At 35.1% G+C, this 15,291-nt stretch overlaps 1 protein-coding gene across 9 annotated transcripts in view; it reads right to left on the bottom strand.

Moving 5' to 3' along the window:
• LOC110458650 (dual specificity protein phosphatase CDC14AB-like) overlaps window positions 1–1,832 on the bottom strand; it is a 38,543-nt gene extending 36,711 nt beyond the window's left edge. For all 9 annotated transcript variants that reach the window (XM_021510497.1, XM_021510452.1, XM_021510462.1 and 6 more), the window contains exons 1-2: window positions 1,475–1,832; window positions 1,234–1,324 (exon numbers count right to left, since the gene is read on the bottom strand). In XM_021510497.1, coding sequence (XP_021366172.1) covers window positions 1,234–1,324; window positions 1,475–1,541 — 158 coding nt within the window. In that variant the 5' untranslated portion in view covers window positions 1,542–1,832. The remainder of the gene's footprint in view (window positions 1–1,233; window positions 1,325–1,474) is intronic.
• Window positions 1,833–15,291: the final 13,459 nt, after the last annotated feature.

Here is a 15,291-nt window from a genome sequence, read left to right as displayed (position 1 = left end):
ACACTAATTTTAGTGGAAAGCACAGACATAGAGGGTGTGTTAATTATTAAATAATTTTGAAATATACAAGATTCATCAAAATGTCTTTTCTTTAAAACTAGGGATATTTCACAAAAACACAACTGTTGCATTTATTTGCATTGAACTCTCAGCAATTAATAATATATTTCAAATGAAATCTCAATTAAAATTGTCACATCTTCAGCACTACCATATGCAGTAAACATGTCCAGTACACTCTGCCGATTGGCTATATAGCTGTAAAGACCTATGATAGCTATATTGAACTATCTGAAATAGGTCTTTTGAGCTATTTTCAGGTGATTTTCTTTTTAAAGGAAAACTAAAGAAAGTTGCTTTAAAACACCATTTTATCATTAGGTTGATAACAAAGACATTAGATATAAGCATTTTTTTTGAATAATGATGTAAAAAAATCGGAGATTTTACATTATTGAAAAGTGAAAATAAACATCTAACGTTAAATGTATGTTTTTTGTTGTCAACATTTCCATAAACCTTATTGTTTTATGCGACTTTGCCTTAATTTAATGAAAATAGAAACCTGAGAAAATATAGTCAAAACAGCTATAATGTATAGGTGAATATAGAGCTATTATAGGTCTTTTTAGCTATAGAGCTCAATCGGCAGAGTGTACTGGACCTGGTAAAGACAGAGTTAGGAATAATGTCTACGGATAGGATAGGAAGATATAATGATCTATCATTAATAGTCAATATTCTGTTTGGGGTAAAAGGTGGGAAATACTTTTCGATAATGAGAACATTGATTTGATTATGAGCCAAAGTGAACCTTATGTAGGCCTAGGGTCAATCACAGGGTCACGTTACAATCACACATATGCTATACTGATATGGGGCATAACACACATAAACGTACTGTATGTGAACTTGATGTGTGTTGTGACCCATATCAGTATAGCATATGTGTGATTGTAACATGACCCTGTGGGTCAATCAAAACTGATTTCCAATTATTGATTGCATGGAGTATTTGGATCGATCTTCAGTACATGTAACAAACATCACTAAATGTAACCTCTCTCACAAATTACTGTATTCAGTGCTAAGGGCTGCACATTTTCCATAGGGAAATTAAATTTCATGGATCAGATCCAGTGGGGGGGGGGTATATTTTCGTACCAAATGATATATTGAGCTAGTTCAAAACGTCGGGACACCTCTGATAATGGTCTTTGTTTACATACTTACTTTTCGTACACAAGTTCATCATCAACACAGAAGTAGTGTGTATGTGCTGTTGATCTTGGTTTGGATCTGAGGGTTGCAAAGTACAATCGATCTGAAAGAGAAAGCATCGATCATCTGTTAAAAATCCAACAAGTTATCGCAAATCAATCTGTCGAGACTTGTTTCACAAGAACACTAATGATTACAGACGGTCTACATATATCACGCTTAAGTACAGGATTTGCAGATAAAGATCACTCACCTTTTATGAATTCTGATGCACTTCCAATGATATCATTTTCATCGGCCATATTCTGTATAGAATACATTGAAATCGTAGTCACCTGGTTGGGATCTCAAAATATGAAGATTCGTTCTCCGAATACACACGGATGGTAAAACTGTTGGTGCTTAAAGCACAATCAAACCGGTCTTTGTTTGCTTAAATATCTCAGTAACATTGGCTGTCTTTTCCGTGTTCCATAAAAACATTAATTATTCAATATCTGCCATAAAAATGTTAAAATAATACGCGAAAACTAGTCACCCCCCTTCGTAACTTCGTAGTTGACGGCCATGTTTGAAATGGAACGAAGTTGAGTGCATAACATCACATGACTCGCTTGAACCAATGAAAATCCAGACAACAATTGTCGTCATGACGATTCGGCTGTAGGCCAATGAAATCTTTGTTTATTAGAAATACTAACATGTGCCCAAGTGTCATTTTCATAAGGAATGTATACACAGTTCATTGGAAACTAACATCTTGTTTAATTCATGCAATTATTAGATATATTCATATAATAATTATGGTACTTTATGGACGACGATCTATATCCGAATACGATTCAATTTCAGTGGTTCGTATATTTGCATAGCATGTTTGAACTCGACTTTCAATCTCCAGGTTTTCACTTTATGGTTGAGAGGCACCAACGGGAGTTACCGACTAATATTGACAAAACGTTTCAGACGTGTTATGAAATTCTTTGTTTTCTGCATAAACCTTACAACAAATTCCACTGATTCGAATATTGAGGTCGTGAGCTTAATATAAACAATACCATGTACATTGTAGACTACATATAATGTGTCTGCAACTAACATCAAGCTGTCATATTTCACAGACTCGGGAGCTAAGGGTCGAATGCCTGGACAAAGGGGGTAACGCTGAATTTAATTTCTTAATGTTCCTTTCTAATTTTCCGGGTTTTCTTTTAAAAAAAATAAGATTAAGATTTATGTAGATATTAATCGATTGATGGACTTCACCTGGGTTAATATATCACTTTCTCAGATCTACATAACCAAATATTCACCGAATTATAATAGGTGCTAAATAACGTTTTCATCATTAAAAAAGTGATGGAACGTATGCAAAGTGTACGAAGGAAAGTACTTCATTTGTCAAAACACAGCGGCATTGCATGTGACGTCGCAATTGAATGACGTCTTAAAATAAATATTAACTTGCTTATTAAAAATAGTAAGACCGAGTCAATATCACAAATCACTAGCCTCCACATAAGTATGATCCAGCCAATGAGGTTGTAGGGAAAATGTGTATCATCTTATATTAAAATATCAGATTATATAGGTCGAGATTAGACCTAAATGTCAAAGAACTATCGATCGATATATGATAATCTTGTTTCAATTCACAAAGCGTGTTCAGATTTTGCTTTTGATTGTAACACGTGAACATTGTGGGTACTAGAAATTTAAGATGTCTGTGCATACTATGTAACATGACTTATGTATTACAAATCGGATATAAAGATGAAATGCATTTTAGTTTGTTTGTCATATCTATTATGAATGAAATATATGCTTGTGTTAACTGCTCCTTCTATTTTTTTTCTATTGTCTACATATGTTGTTTTCGTTTTAACAAATTTTATATATAAATGGATAAGATAACAGGCTAGGTCTATATCAATCTACATGTTGTACCGATTCCAAGAATATTGTGTCTTTATATTTATTTCACTTGGACAAATATGACTAGACATATTTGGGTTGGAGTTCTCATGCACACGGTAAACGTATTTTGTTCAATAGAAGGGTCATTTTACGTTGTTAGACCGGTCTAAGGGACAACACTCAATGATTTATAAGACTCCTCATAAATGTGTATAATATATGGTTTCGCTGTGAAATCGCACAACTTTTCGTCATGCAGAATCTCTTTACAATGGTATGGAATATCAACCTGATGAACTATGTCACGGTCCCTAACGGTCTAAGGGAAACAACTCATTATGATAACGGTTAAAAGATATTTTTGTACATATGGTAAAAAGTTTATGATATGACCATTTTGATATCACACCCCCAATCAGCTAGCCCTCGCGTCCTGATATCAGGACTCTCGGGCCGATATGGGGTGTGATATCAAAATGGTCATATGATAATCTCTAAATATGTCACAAGCGTAATATACCCTGGAGCGTTTTTCATTGGCTGTGCCAGTCAGAAATCGTTTGTGACGTAATAATATGGACAATGACGTGACGTCATCAATTGTGAATTGCGCAATAAAATGTCTGTCTCTGTTTAATTAAGCCCTTTACATTTTGGCTTTAAAAACCTGAAAAATCTGAGTTATGTGATAAAAAGCATCATAAACTGGTTTTCATTTCATATAACTAAGCTTTTATGAAACTCGCCTCGAAGTTTTTAATTTTTGCTCGCCAAGGCTCGCAAAACAAAAACTCCTAAGACTCGTTTCATAAAATCTCATATGAAATGAAAACTCATTAAGATCCTGTATATATATAATGTTTTAACCAGGTGTTTGTAAATATATACCTATTTTTTCTGAATTCGGTCTATGTTAGATGTTCCTGTCTCTTGACCAACTTGACCAATGTTCTTCATTGATATATTTTGGTTTATCAGTCGTTCACAACCTGCGTAAATCGTCTTATAATCGTGCGTCTGCGTACATAATTAATGTCAATCTACCAATTATATACAGGTTGCTATTATGCGTAAACTGAGTGTCTACATATCTGTTATATCCAGGCGTTCACCGTCTGTCTACATACCTGTTATAATAAGGTGTTCACCGTCTCTCTACATACCTGTTATAATAAGGTGTTCACAGTCTGTCTACATACCTGTTATAACAAGGTGTTTACAGACTGTCTTCATACCTGTTATAACCAGGTGTTTACAGACTGTCTACATACCTGTTATAACAAGGTGTTCGCAGTTTGTCTACATATCTGTTATAATCAGGTGTTTTCAGACTGTCTACATACCTGTTATAATAGGGTGTTCACAGACTGTCTACATACCTGTTATAACAAGTTGTTCGCAGTTTGTCTACATATCTGTTATAATCAGGTGTTTTCAGACCGTCTACATACCTGATATACTCAGGCGTGCATAGTCTTTCTACATACCAGTTATAATAAGATGTTCACAGACCGTCTACATACCTGTTATAACAAGACGTTCGCAGTCTGTCTACATGTCTATTATAACCAGGCGTTTACAGACTGTCTACATACCTGTTATAATCAGGTGTTTACAGACTGTCTACATACCTGTTATAACAAGGCGTTCGCAGTCTGTCTACATACCTGTTATAATAAGGTGTTTACAGTCTGTCTACATATCTGTCATAACCAGGCGATCGCAGTCTGTCTACATACCTGTTATAATAAGGTGTTCACAGTCTGTCTACATACCTGTTATACTCAGGTGTTCTCATACTGTCTACATACCTGCTTTATTCAGGCGTTCATTGTCTGTCTACATACCTGTTATAACAAGGTTTTTACATTCTGTCTTCATACCTGTTATAATAAGGTATTCGCAGTTTGTCTACATACCTGTTATAACCAGGCGTTCGCAGTCTGTCTACATACCTGTTATAATAAGGTGTTTAAAGACTGTCTACATACCTATTATAACCAGGCGTTCGCAGTCTGTCTACATGTCTATTATAACCAGGCGTTTACAGACTGTCTACATACCTGTTATAACAAGGTGTTTATATTCTGTCTTCATATCTGTTATAATAAGGTGTTCGCAGTCTGTCTACATACCTTTATATTAAGGTGTTTACAGACTGTCTACATACCTGTTATAACAAGATAACGGGTAAGTGTCACCACTCAACCGTCTAAACAAGACAACGGTTAAGTGTTACCACTTCACCGTCGAAACAAGACAACGGGTAAGTGTCACCACTCCACCGTCTAAACAAGACAATGGGTAAGTGTCACCGCTTCACCGTCTAAACAAGCCAATAAGTAAGTGCAACCACCTCAACCGTCTAAACAAGTCAATGGGTAAGTGCTACCACTTCACCGTCTAAACGAGACAATGGGTAAGTGTCACCACTTCACCGTCTTAACGAGACAATGGGTAAGTGTCACCACTCCACAGTCTAAACAAGACAATGGGTAAGTGCTACCACTTCACCGTCTAAACGAGACAATGGGTAGGTGTCACCACTCCACCGTCTAAACAAGATAATAGGTAAGTGTCACCACTCCACCGTCTAAACAGGATGATAGGTAAGTGTCACCACTCCACCGTCTAAACAAAACAATGGGTAAGTGTCACCACTTCACCGTCTAAACGAGACAATGGGTAAGTGTTACCACTTCACCGTCTTAACAAGACAGTGGGTAAGTGTCACCACTTCACCGTCTAAACAAGACAATGGGTAAGTCTCGCCACCTCAATCAATAACTGAAATAGAAATGTATACTTTTACCGAATAAGAAAAACGTTTTCGATTCGTTCAGCTTGACACATATATGTTTGAAGTATGTATATATATATAAACAAGTACCGCAACATCAGGCCATACATAATAACCATATAATCAGAATATCAATCCAATGACAACGTTATATAGATAAATGATAAACTAACGAATAACAAAAGGTTAAAAAAGACATTGAATACGATACATAATGGACTTTAAGTCTCTGTATCCATACCAAGCAATAAACAAGAGGCCTATTGGGACCGAATCGCTCACCTGGTATTAATCTTACGTTTGTTATCTTAAAAGTGGACTAAAATACAGCTACAGGCAAAATACCAGTGTTTGATTCAAAAGAATCTATTAAAATATTTAAACATGTGACACACGTGACCTTGAAAGTCAAACAAGGACATTAAGTTGAACAGACTTTATAGCCTTTCATACCAGCATGCTTCTAGCGAAATATCATTACCCTGGACCTTTAGATTATTTAGAAGTTGTTTAAAGATTTCAACATATTTGACCCCTGTGACCTTGGAAATGGGTGAAGGTAATTTATTTGAATACACTTGGTTTAAACTTTCTTTTATTCAAGTATTTCAATTATATACATATATATGCAATACATATATACAAATTTAACATTTTGTAACAAAACACAAAATAGGAAATAGACACTTATTTAAATCTATCGCCTTGTCATAATCTGCAAAATATATTCAGGATGGACAGCATATTGTCTCCAATGAAAAATACATACAATAATACAATCAGTGACAATAGTTTAAACAAGGAGAAAGAAAAGGAGTTAATTAATGGTGAAGGGTTTTGGTTGTTAATGGGTTTTACTTGTTCTTACATACGTACAATTCGGCTTTAAGCACATACATGTTTATGAAATATTAAATCAATAGGAAAACCTGTTTGATTTTAATATATAATCTTGGACAGCTAGGAATGGCAATGTCTCGTTCCCAAACAGTAGAATATCTGTGGTAATATTATAGGCAAAGAATATAAATACTGTCTTCTTATTTCATCATATCTGGTACATTCTAAAAGAAAGTGAGCAGTGTTTTCAACTTGACCGCATACACATAGCGGAGATTGAACAATATTTTTACTAAATAAATGACTGTTTAAGGAACTGCATTCCATTCGTAGACGAGCATGGTATATTTGACCCTTACGGGTTCCAAAAGGGTAGTGGATTGGTACTTTTCTACTTAACTGTTTATCAAGGTATGATTTTATAGCAGAAACAGACGGATTTGATTTAACATCAGATGGTAGTTTATTCCATTGATCTATAGTAGATGGTATTTGCACAATATTGGAGTGACACATGTATGGTCTGAGTTCCTTGTATCATATCTATGTCCCTCCGAAACTGTGTGAGGAACAAGATAATACAAATACTGAGGCGTATATTGGTAAAACATTTTATGAAATTGAAGAATTTTTCGATTTTGTCTACGATCAAATAATCTCGTCCATCTTGCTTCATTGAACAATTTGTCAATACTTGTTAGTTTTGTCGCGCCAGTTACTATCCGAGCAGCTTCAACATTGAGGTTTTCAAGGTTTTTTTTCCAGTTCTTTTGGAATATTTCCCCATACTATATCACCATATTCGAGAAGTGGTCTTAGAAAGAGAAATATATAGTTTGCAAAGTTTGTCTATCTAGTTGGAATTTCAAAGATCTCATTATATTGATTTTAAAGGAGGCTTTGACAATGATATAATTAACTTGATCTAGCCAACGACCCTCTCCAGAGTAGTACACACCAAGGTGCTTGTAAGAGAATACATNTTACTTATATGTAACGGGACGTATCATCGGCAAATAGCTTAATTGTGGAATTGATTTCATAAACATTGTCATTAATATATACAGGAAATAAAAGAGGACCGAGGATCGAGCCCTGAGGTACCCCAGCTATGATAGATGCCCAGTCCGACTTACAATTATTTAAAATCACCCTTTGTTTCCTGTTATTGAGATAATCTTTGAACCATTTTAGTAAACTACCAGATATGCCAAATTTGGAAAGTTTAAAGAGGAGACCTCGATGCCAGACTCGGTCGAAGGCTTTGCTTACGTCACAGAAAACAACTCGAATTTCTTTGCCTGAATCTAAGGCTTTACCGACATCATCGGCTATGCTAACGAGTTGATTTATGGTTGAATCTCCGGGTGTAAAGCCTGATTGACAGTTGGTAATTATACTATTATCACAAAAGAAATTATGTAAATATTTGAAAACACATCGTTCAAAGACCTTTCCAATGACACTCAGTAAAGACATTGGACGATAATTTTACATCATCACGATTTTCTTTCTTATGGACTGGAATTACGTTCGCCTCCTTCCATTGCGATGGCATTTTTGACAAAGAAAGCAATTTATTAAACAAGAAGGCAAGAGGAACACACAAAGCTGACGCCGTCTCTTTAAGGATTCTAGGACTAATCAAGTCGGGTCCCACGGCCCTTAGAAGTCTTTTGCATCGTTGCTTGTTATAGTAATTTCACTGAGGCTATTGGGAGTAGTGCTGGAGTTCATCCACTGATGATTGACTAGAAAAGTAAGTATTGAATATGTTAGCTTTATGTCAGCGTCGGAGCATTTCCCATCATGCAGTAAAGGAGGAATTTGTAGTTTTTTAGGATCTGTTTTAATAAAATTATGAACAACTTTCCACCATGATTTATTACGATTATTACTTGTTAGTTGAGAAGATAGTTTGTTGAAATACCTTTGTTTCGCCTGCCTAATTATGTTCACACATTTGTTACGAACACGTTTAAATCTAACCAATCTATTGGACTGTTACTTAGTTTTGTCTTAGTATGCAATTTCTTACGTTTCGTGATTGTCTTTCTAATATTGAAACACATCCACGGTAAATCCTTACTTTTAACTATAACAGATTTGTTTGGAATACAGATCTTCGCAAGTTCATCAATTCTATCAGTTAGTAGATTACGTGATTGATCTATATCATTAATATCGAGGCATGACCAGTCAGTCTCTCTTAACAATGTTCTGAACAGCTCAAAATTGGCATATTTATACAACCAGACTTCACGAGTAAATGACTTTGATAAAACTTTAGGAATATTAAAAATATCATATACAGGACAATGCTATCGCATTGGTTGATCCAGGAAGGAATCTCCAACAAATGTACGATTCAACATAGAATTATTACTGACTAGAATTAGGTCCAACAATGAAGAACCATTTTCTGTATAATCTGTGCATTCGTTCACTAATTACGTAAGGTTGTACTTGATGATGATGATTATGAAATAGATTTACATTAAAATCTTCTGTTATAATTATATCGCGGATATTCGTATTAAAGGCTCGATCTATCGATAATTCAATTCTATTCCAGAGTTGAACATTTGAGTTTGGGGGTCTATAAAAAGTACCAAATAAGAACCTAGAATGTTTTGAGACTATTTCAACCCACACACTCTCTACTCCCCCCACTTCAAGATCGTTTCATCTATTTACTATTAGTTTGTCTGAAACATACACTGAAATTCCGCCCCCTATTCGATCATTCCGGTAGAAGCAAAATGGGTTATGAAAGCCGGGCAGGTTCAACGACGTACTATCATCTGACTCATTGAGCCAGGTCTCCGTGAAAGAAAGGATACTGCATTCCCTTAACTCTGTATGTGATATATCTAGTTTCTGTTTCAAGCTCTGGACATTCAAGTGAACAAAAGATAAATTGCTCAGATTTGAAAGACTTTCAGCTGAATTGGAGGAAGAAGTTGTCGCGTTTATGTCTGCAGTTGGCCCAGGGTTTAATTCAACGTCGCCACACTGAAAGAGGAGCCAGTAGATAGCTACTAGGGATAATACCACAGATAGAATATTTATGCAGTGATTTTCTTCCTGTTGGTGCCTATTTTCCCTTTGTATATTAGAATAGTTACCTTTTAACCTGGAACGGTTGTCTATGAATATCAGGAATGTAAGGATGGGGAGAACATCGACACCATAATACAGATATAACATGGTTATCAAGGCCTCGTCATAGCTAGATATAATATACACATTTCTATATCTAGTAGCAATATCATAGAATAGATCTACTCTCGTTCTATGTAAAACTTGTTGAACGAGAGTATGTCTATTCCAAATGATTCTGAGACAGGTTTGCAAAGTATATGAGATTTGGAAAGTATGCGTAATACATGGATATGTACATATTCTATTTACATTCGAAGGAAAAACTACAAAAAAAACCCAACACAAAATCAACACAAAACCCTAACATTAAAAAAGAAAAAAGTTGCAAGCATGGATAATGCATACTTTGCTGTTGACCACAACCGACACGTATAATTGTAAATATTTCAAAAAGAATGGAGCAAGAACTGTGTCTCAATTAATGTTGACATAACAATAATGACTGCGTTACCTATTTGACACAACACCAAATACTGCGTGTCGTATAATACAGACGTAAGTTGAAAACTGCGAGTCGAAACATGTTCACATAACACAAAATACTTGGAGACATCTAATGTTGCCTGAACTCCAAATTTTGCCAAATATCGTGTGTCAAATGATGTTGACATTACACCAATTATTGCGTATCAAAAGTATTAACATATAATCAGATACTACGTGTAACGTTATAATGTCATAACACCAAGTACAGCGTGTCAAAAGAAAAAAAAGAAAAAACACAAAAAACAACAACAAAACAACAACAAAAACTGTGTATCCATTAAGATTGCCATCACCCAAATTGTTCGTGTTAAATAATGTTGACATGTCAACAAATACTGCGTATTGGTTGATGTTGACAATACAAATAAAGTAATAAAAATAACCTTTGATGCTAGCATGACTCCAGATACTGTGTGCCAGATAATGTTGACATGTCATTTATTGCTACATTTCAATTAATGTTCATAACATTTGACAATACCATATATCACGTTTCAAATCAAGTTGACATTTCCTCAAATATTGCATGTCAAATGTTGGTGACGAGAATTTGAATAAAGCGTACAAAAGTATTAGAATACTGAGAGTAAAAACACGTGTCAGATAAAAGTACGTTGTGTGTCTTGTAATGCTGACATAACACCAGGTAATGCTTATCAGTTTACATTGACATTAACCCAATTATTGTTTGTCTATGTTTACGTAAGACCTATTATCGCGTGTCAAAAAGAAAACGAAAAGGAAAAAAAGTAAAGTACTGCGTGACAAATAATGTTGATATTAACAATCGCATAATATCAAATACCGCTTGTGAAATAATGTTGACATATATATACAATGTTGACAAATATATACGATGTTGACATATATATATACGATTTTGACATATATATACAATGTTGACATATATATACGATTTTGACATATAACAAACAAAAACAAAAAACATGCGCATAGGTTAACTTTGACAGTACAACTAGTGTAATAGAAATATAATATAGTGTTGACAAAACTCCAAATGCTGTGTGCCAAATAATGTCGACATATCACTTATTAATACTTGTCAATTAATGTTGACATTTTCAAAAACCGCGTGTCCAGTAAAATCGACATTTCATCAAATATCGTATGTCACACACAATTTACGTAACAGCAGTATTATAGCGCATCAAAAACACTTTGGTGTAATGCAGAATACTGCGTCTAATAAAGTTGTCGTAACACAATAAATTGTCTGTCAAATCATGAACTAAGTTCTGTTTAAGTTTCAGTTCAGTTCGTCTTCGTCGTGATCCAAGGTCTTCTTCCATTCTAATAGTGTGGATCCTGCCGACAAGATCTTTGACCAGAACTTTGCCATTCCAAGTCCACGACTGTGACACTGATTTCCTCTTCAACAGATTCCTGCCAATGAATGTTAATTTAACTCGCACTTTAGTAAGATCCTCTCTCACAGAAACGTTTTCCATACCAGTCGTGCTTTTAAACCTTTTAGAGGTCTTGAGGCGGTTCCGCTTGCTATCGGGTCCCTTTAGCCTGGCAATGATTTGGCGCGGTTTCCCTTGCCTTGGCTTCCCGACACGGTGTGACCTTTCAACATCCTCGGGTTTAAGGTCGATGCCAGCTTTAGATACCGCATTCATAATACACGCGTTGGTGTCCTCTCCAGGTTGTTCAGCAATTCCTGAAAACCTAACCAAGGGTCTCCGACTAGATTGTTATATATCGTCCACCATTAGTCGGAGATTTTGGTTTTGTCGTTTCAAATTCTCAATCTGTGCATGGAGGGGCTCAACTGCTTTCCTAACTATAGCATCGATGTCTTCCAGCATAAAAGACTTGGTTGCCATAGCGATTCTCGAGATCTCTAGGTCTGGCAACACGGCATTGACAGTATTTTGCGGGTAAGGGATAAACATAGACTGGTGGCCATGGTTGAATTGCGGAGGAATCGAACCCATAGGCTGTGGACCAGGATAATTGGCGACGGGACTCGACATATTTCACGTGGTACTGACACTCTTTTCACTATCTTTATATAAGTCAATTAGTTTAATTTTTAAGCTCTCTATATTCTGGAGAAGTTCTTGAAATGTTGCGTCTTCTTTGGCCCGCACCCGGGGTTACCGACATTCTTCAAACATCATAACCGTCGTAAATATAGTATACGAACAGTAAATAAACAAACGCGTGTAACACACATCGTACAGTCCCGACAGGTAGGCGACAGGTGACAACTGTTCATTACATGTGAACAGGTGAGCGGCTCAGCCAACCGTAACAAACATTGACATTGTACCAAACAGTTTTCTAGCAGTAATTAAACCATGCCGATCATTAACACACGTACGCAGCCACAATATGATTATTATTTCCTTTATTTCCTCCAGAAATGAAGAGTTACAGAAATAACGAACAAAACACTATTGAAAAGAGAAGAAAATGCATTCACAATCATGGTCACACCCTGACATAGTGACTCACACATGCACATGGACAGACACACACATAAGAGAATAATAATAGTACACGCATCATACCATAAAGTACTATAAACACAACACAATGATATAATAGGTACTATTACAGTCATTATACGGTGATAATTATGATGATAGACAGTATAACACTAATCATATATTACATCACACATTGATATAATAGACATATTTACACTCCTCAGACTACATTATCATATAATAGTATAGACAGTAATCCACTTCTCGTACTAAGCAATCATACAACATTGTAATAAACAGTATTACAAGCATCACACTATAAATTATACAGCATTATTATAGACAGTATTACTGTTACATAAGTCTTACAATACAATCATACATTGAGTAGAACCCGTTGCACGAAGTCATACAACATAGTCATACAGTGGTGTGAAATACACAACATACAATATAATAATTAACTTGAAGAAACAGCGCAACCATACAATGATTTCAGTTGTAGTAATACATCTCACAAGATTAATTCATACAATACAAACAATATTATGAATGGTAGTAAGTTGCACTAATCAACAGGAAAGACGTAGGAAATGCTTGCCTACTAATATGAATACAAAAATATATGTATTTCATGTATTCATCTTGCTGAAGCGTGAGGTACACACAAGTAAATTAGTGATCATATTACTCAGTATACAACATTCAAATATCTAAGGATAAATTACATAATGCCACTGTATTGAAGAATTTTAGTAATAATAACAATGGATTTTATTCTAAAGTCCTCCAGTTCATATGGAGATAAGTCATAATTGAAAATACCACCAAGAAGAACATGAAGTAGATGGTAATTAGACATTACATTAAGATTAAACACAAAATCTATATCTTTTACAGTACTGAGTACACACCAGAGCTGGTCACGTAATAGCTCTGTGTGTGAGCATTCGAGTACACTATGCATAATAGTATCTTTGTACATAGATCCACAGTAATGACACAAATATATATTTTCATTATCGCGCATTTCAACACAAAGTTTAACAATTTTCTTAAAACATGGACTGTATTGTGGAAAGCGTAAAGCAAGTTTCCATATAGCATACGGTTGTATCTTATTATGTAAAAGAGTGAAGCGAGAGAAGTCCCTATCAGCGTTCATTCTTTCACATAAGTTAAACTGTTCATAGTTTTTTACATGGTCATTGACTAAACGCTTCCATTGACATTTGTTTGGAAATACACCACTCTTCAAAAATTCATCAATAAAATGATACAAATTGTATTTTTGTAAAACATTAACAATGTCGGGAACAAAACCTCTACTAAATTGAGACAGGTTGAATTCGAATAGACGCTTGATAAGAATTTCGCGTGTTAAACAGCCAACTTCCATGGAACATATTCTACCAAAAAATAACATTTTCTTTACGCTGATGTATACTTCTACAGAAAACCAACCAATCAAGGACGTGCACATATCTGTTCTTGTTCTTACATTAAAACCTTGGATTGATTTGACAATGAAGTTTTGTGCTTTTTCTAACATGTAAATTTCATTTTGCTTTAATTGCCACAATTCACACCCATACAGTGCTGAGGGATATACTTTACACTTTACAATTTTTGCAGTGGTTAAAGGATTCAGAGCACATGGATGTGCTCCAGAACGAATTAAGGACATAACACCACTCTTTAATTTGGAACAAGCACGTTCTGTACGTTCGACATTGTTATTTCTACTATTCAATAAAACTCCGACATGAGTAATACTTTCTACAATTGGTAGTTTCTTTCCATATACAGTTATATCACAATTAATATTGGGTTTCTGTTTAGAAGTAAAAACAACAGTTTTAGATTTAGTAGAGGAAAATGTAAATCTCCACTTTCTACTGTATTTCTCGCAAATAAATAGTAGATACTATAAACTATTAACGTTATTGCTGATAATACATATGTCATCAGCTTGTGTAGGTATATTTATTCGCGAGGAAAGAACTATTGCCCCTTTCCCGCTAGATTCCACTTCATTTAGCAAATCATTAATAAAGACTAAATACAGTTTTGCGGATAAAGACCCACCTTGTAAGATTCCCCGTTTCTCTTGGTAACCCTTCATTCCAGCATGTTACTGGCCAAATAACATCATCTGATCCTTTTGGTTATAAAGAAGAAGTCGTTTACAGTTTCAACATATTTGAACGCCTGTGACCTTGAATATGAATCAAGGTAATTCATTTGAACAAACTTACTAGCCATTTATCCTAGCATGTAAGTGGCCAATTTATATCAACACCCTAGGCATCTTGGTTATTCAGAAGAAGCTTTTTAAAGGTTTTAAAAATATTTGATCCCTGCGACCTTGAATATAAGTCAAGGTAATTCATTTGAACCAAG

Source organism: Mizuhopecten yessoensis, unplaced genomic scaffold (genome assembly GCF_002113885.1).
Source record: "Mizuhopecten yessoensis strain PY_sf001 unplaced genomic scaffold, ASM211388v2 scaffold1255, whole genome shotgun sequence".
Taxonomy (NCBI): domain Eukaryota; kingdom Metazoa; phylum Mollusca; class Bivalvia; order Pectinida; family Pectinidae; genus Mizuhopecten; species Mizuhopecten yessoensis.
This window is presented reverse-complemented; position numbering and strand designations above follow the sequence as displayed.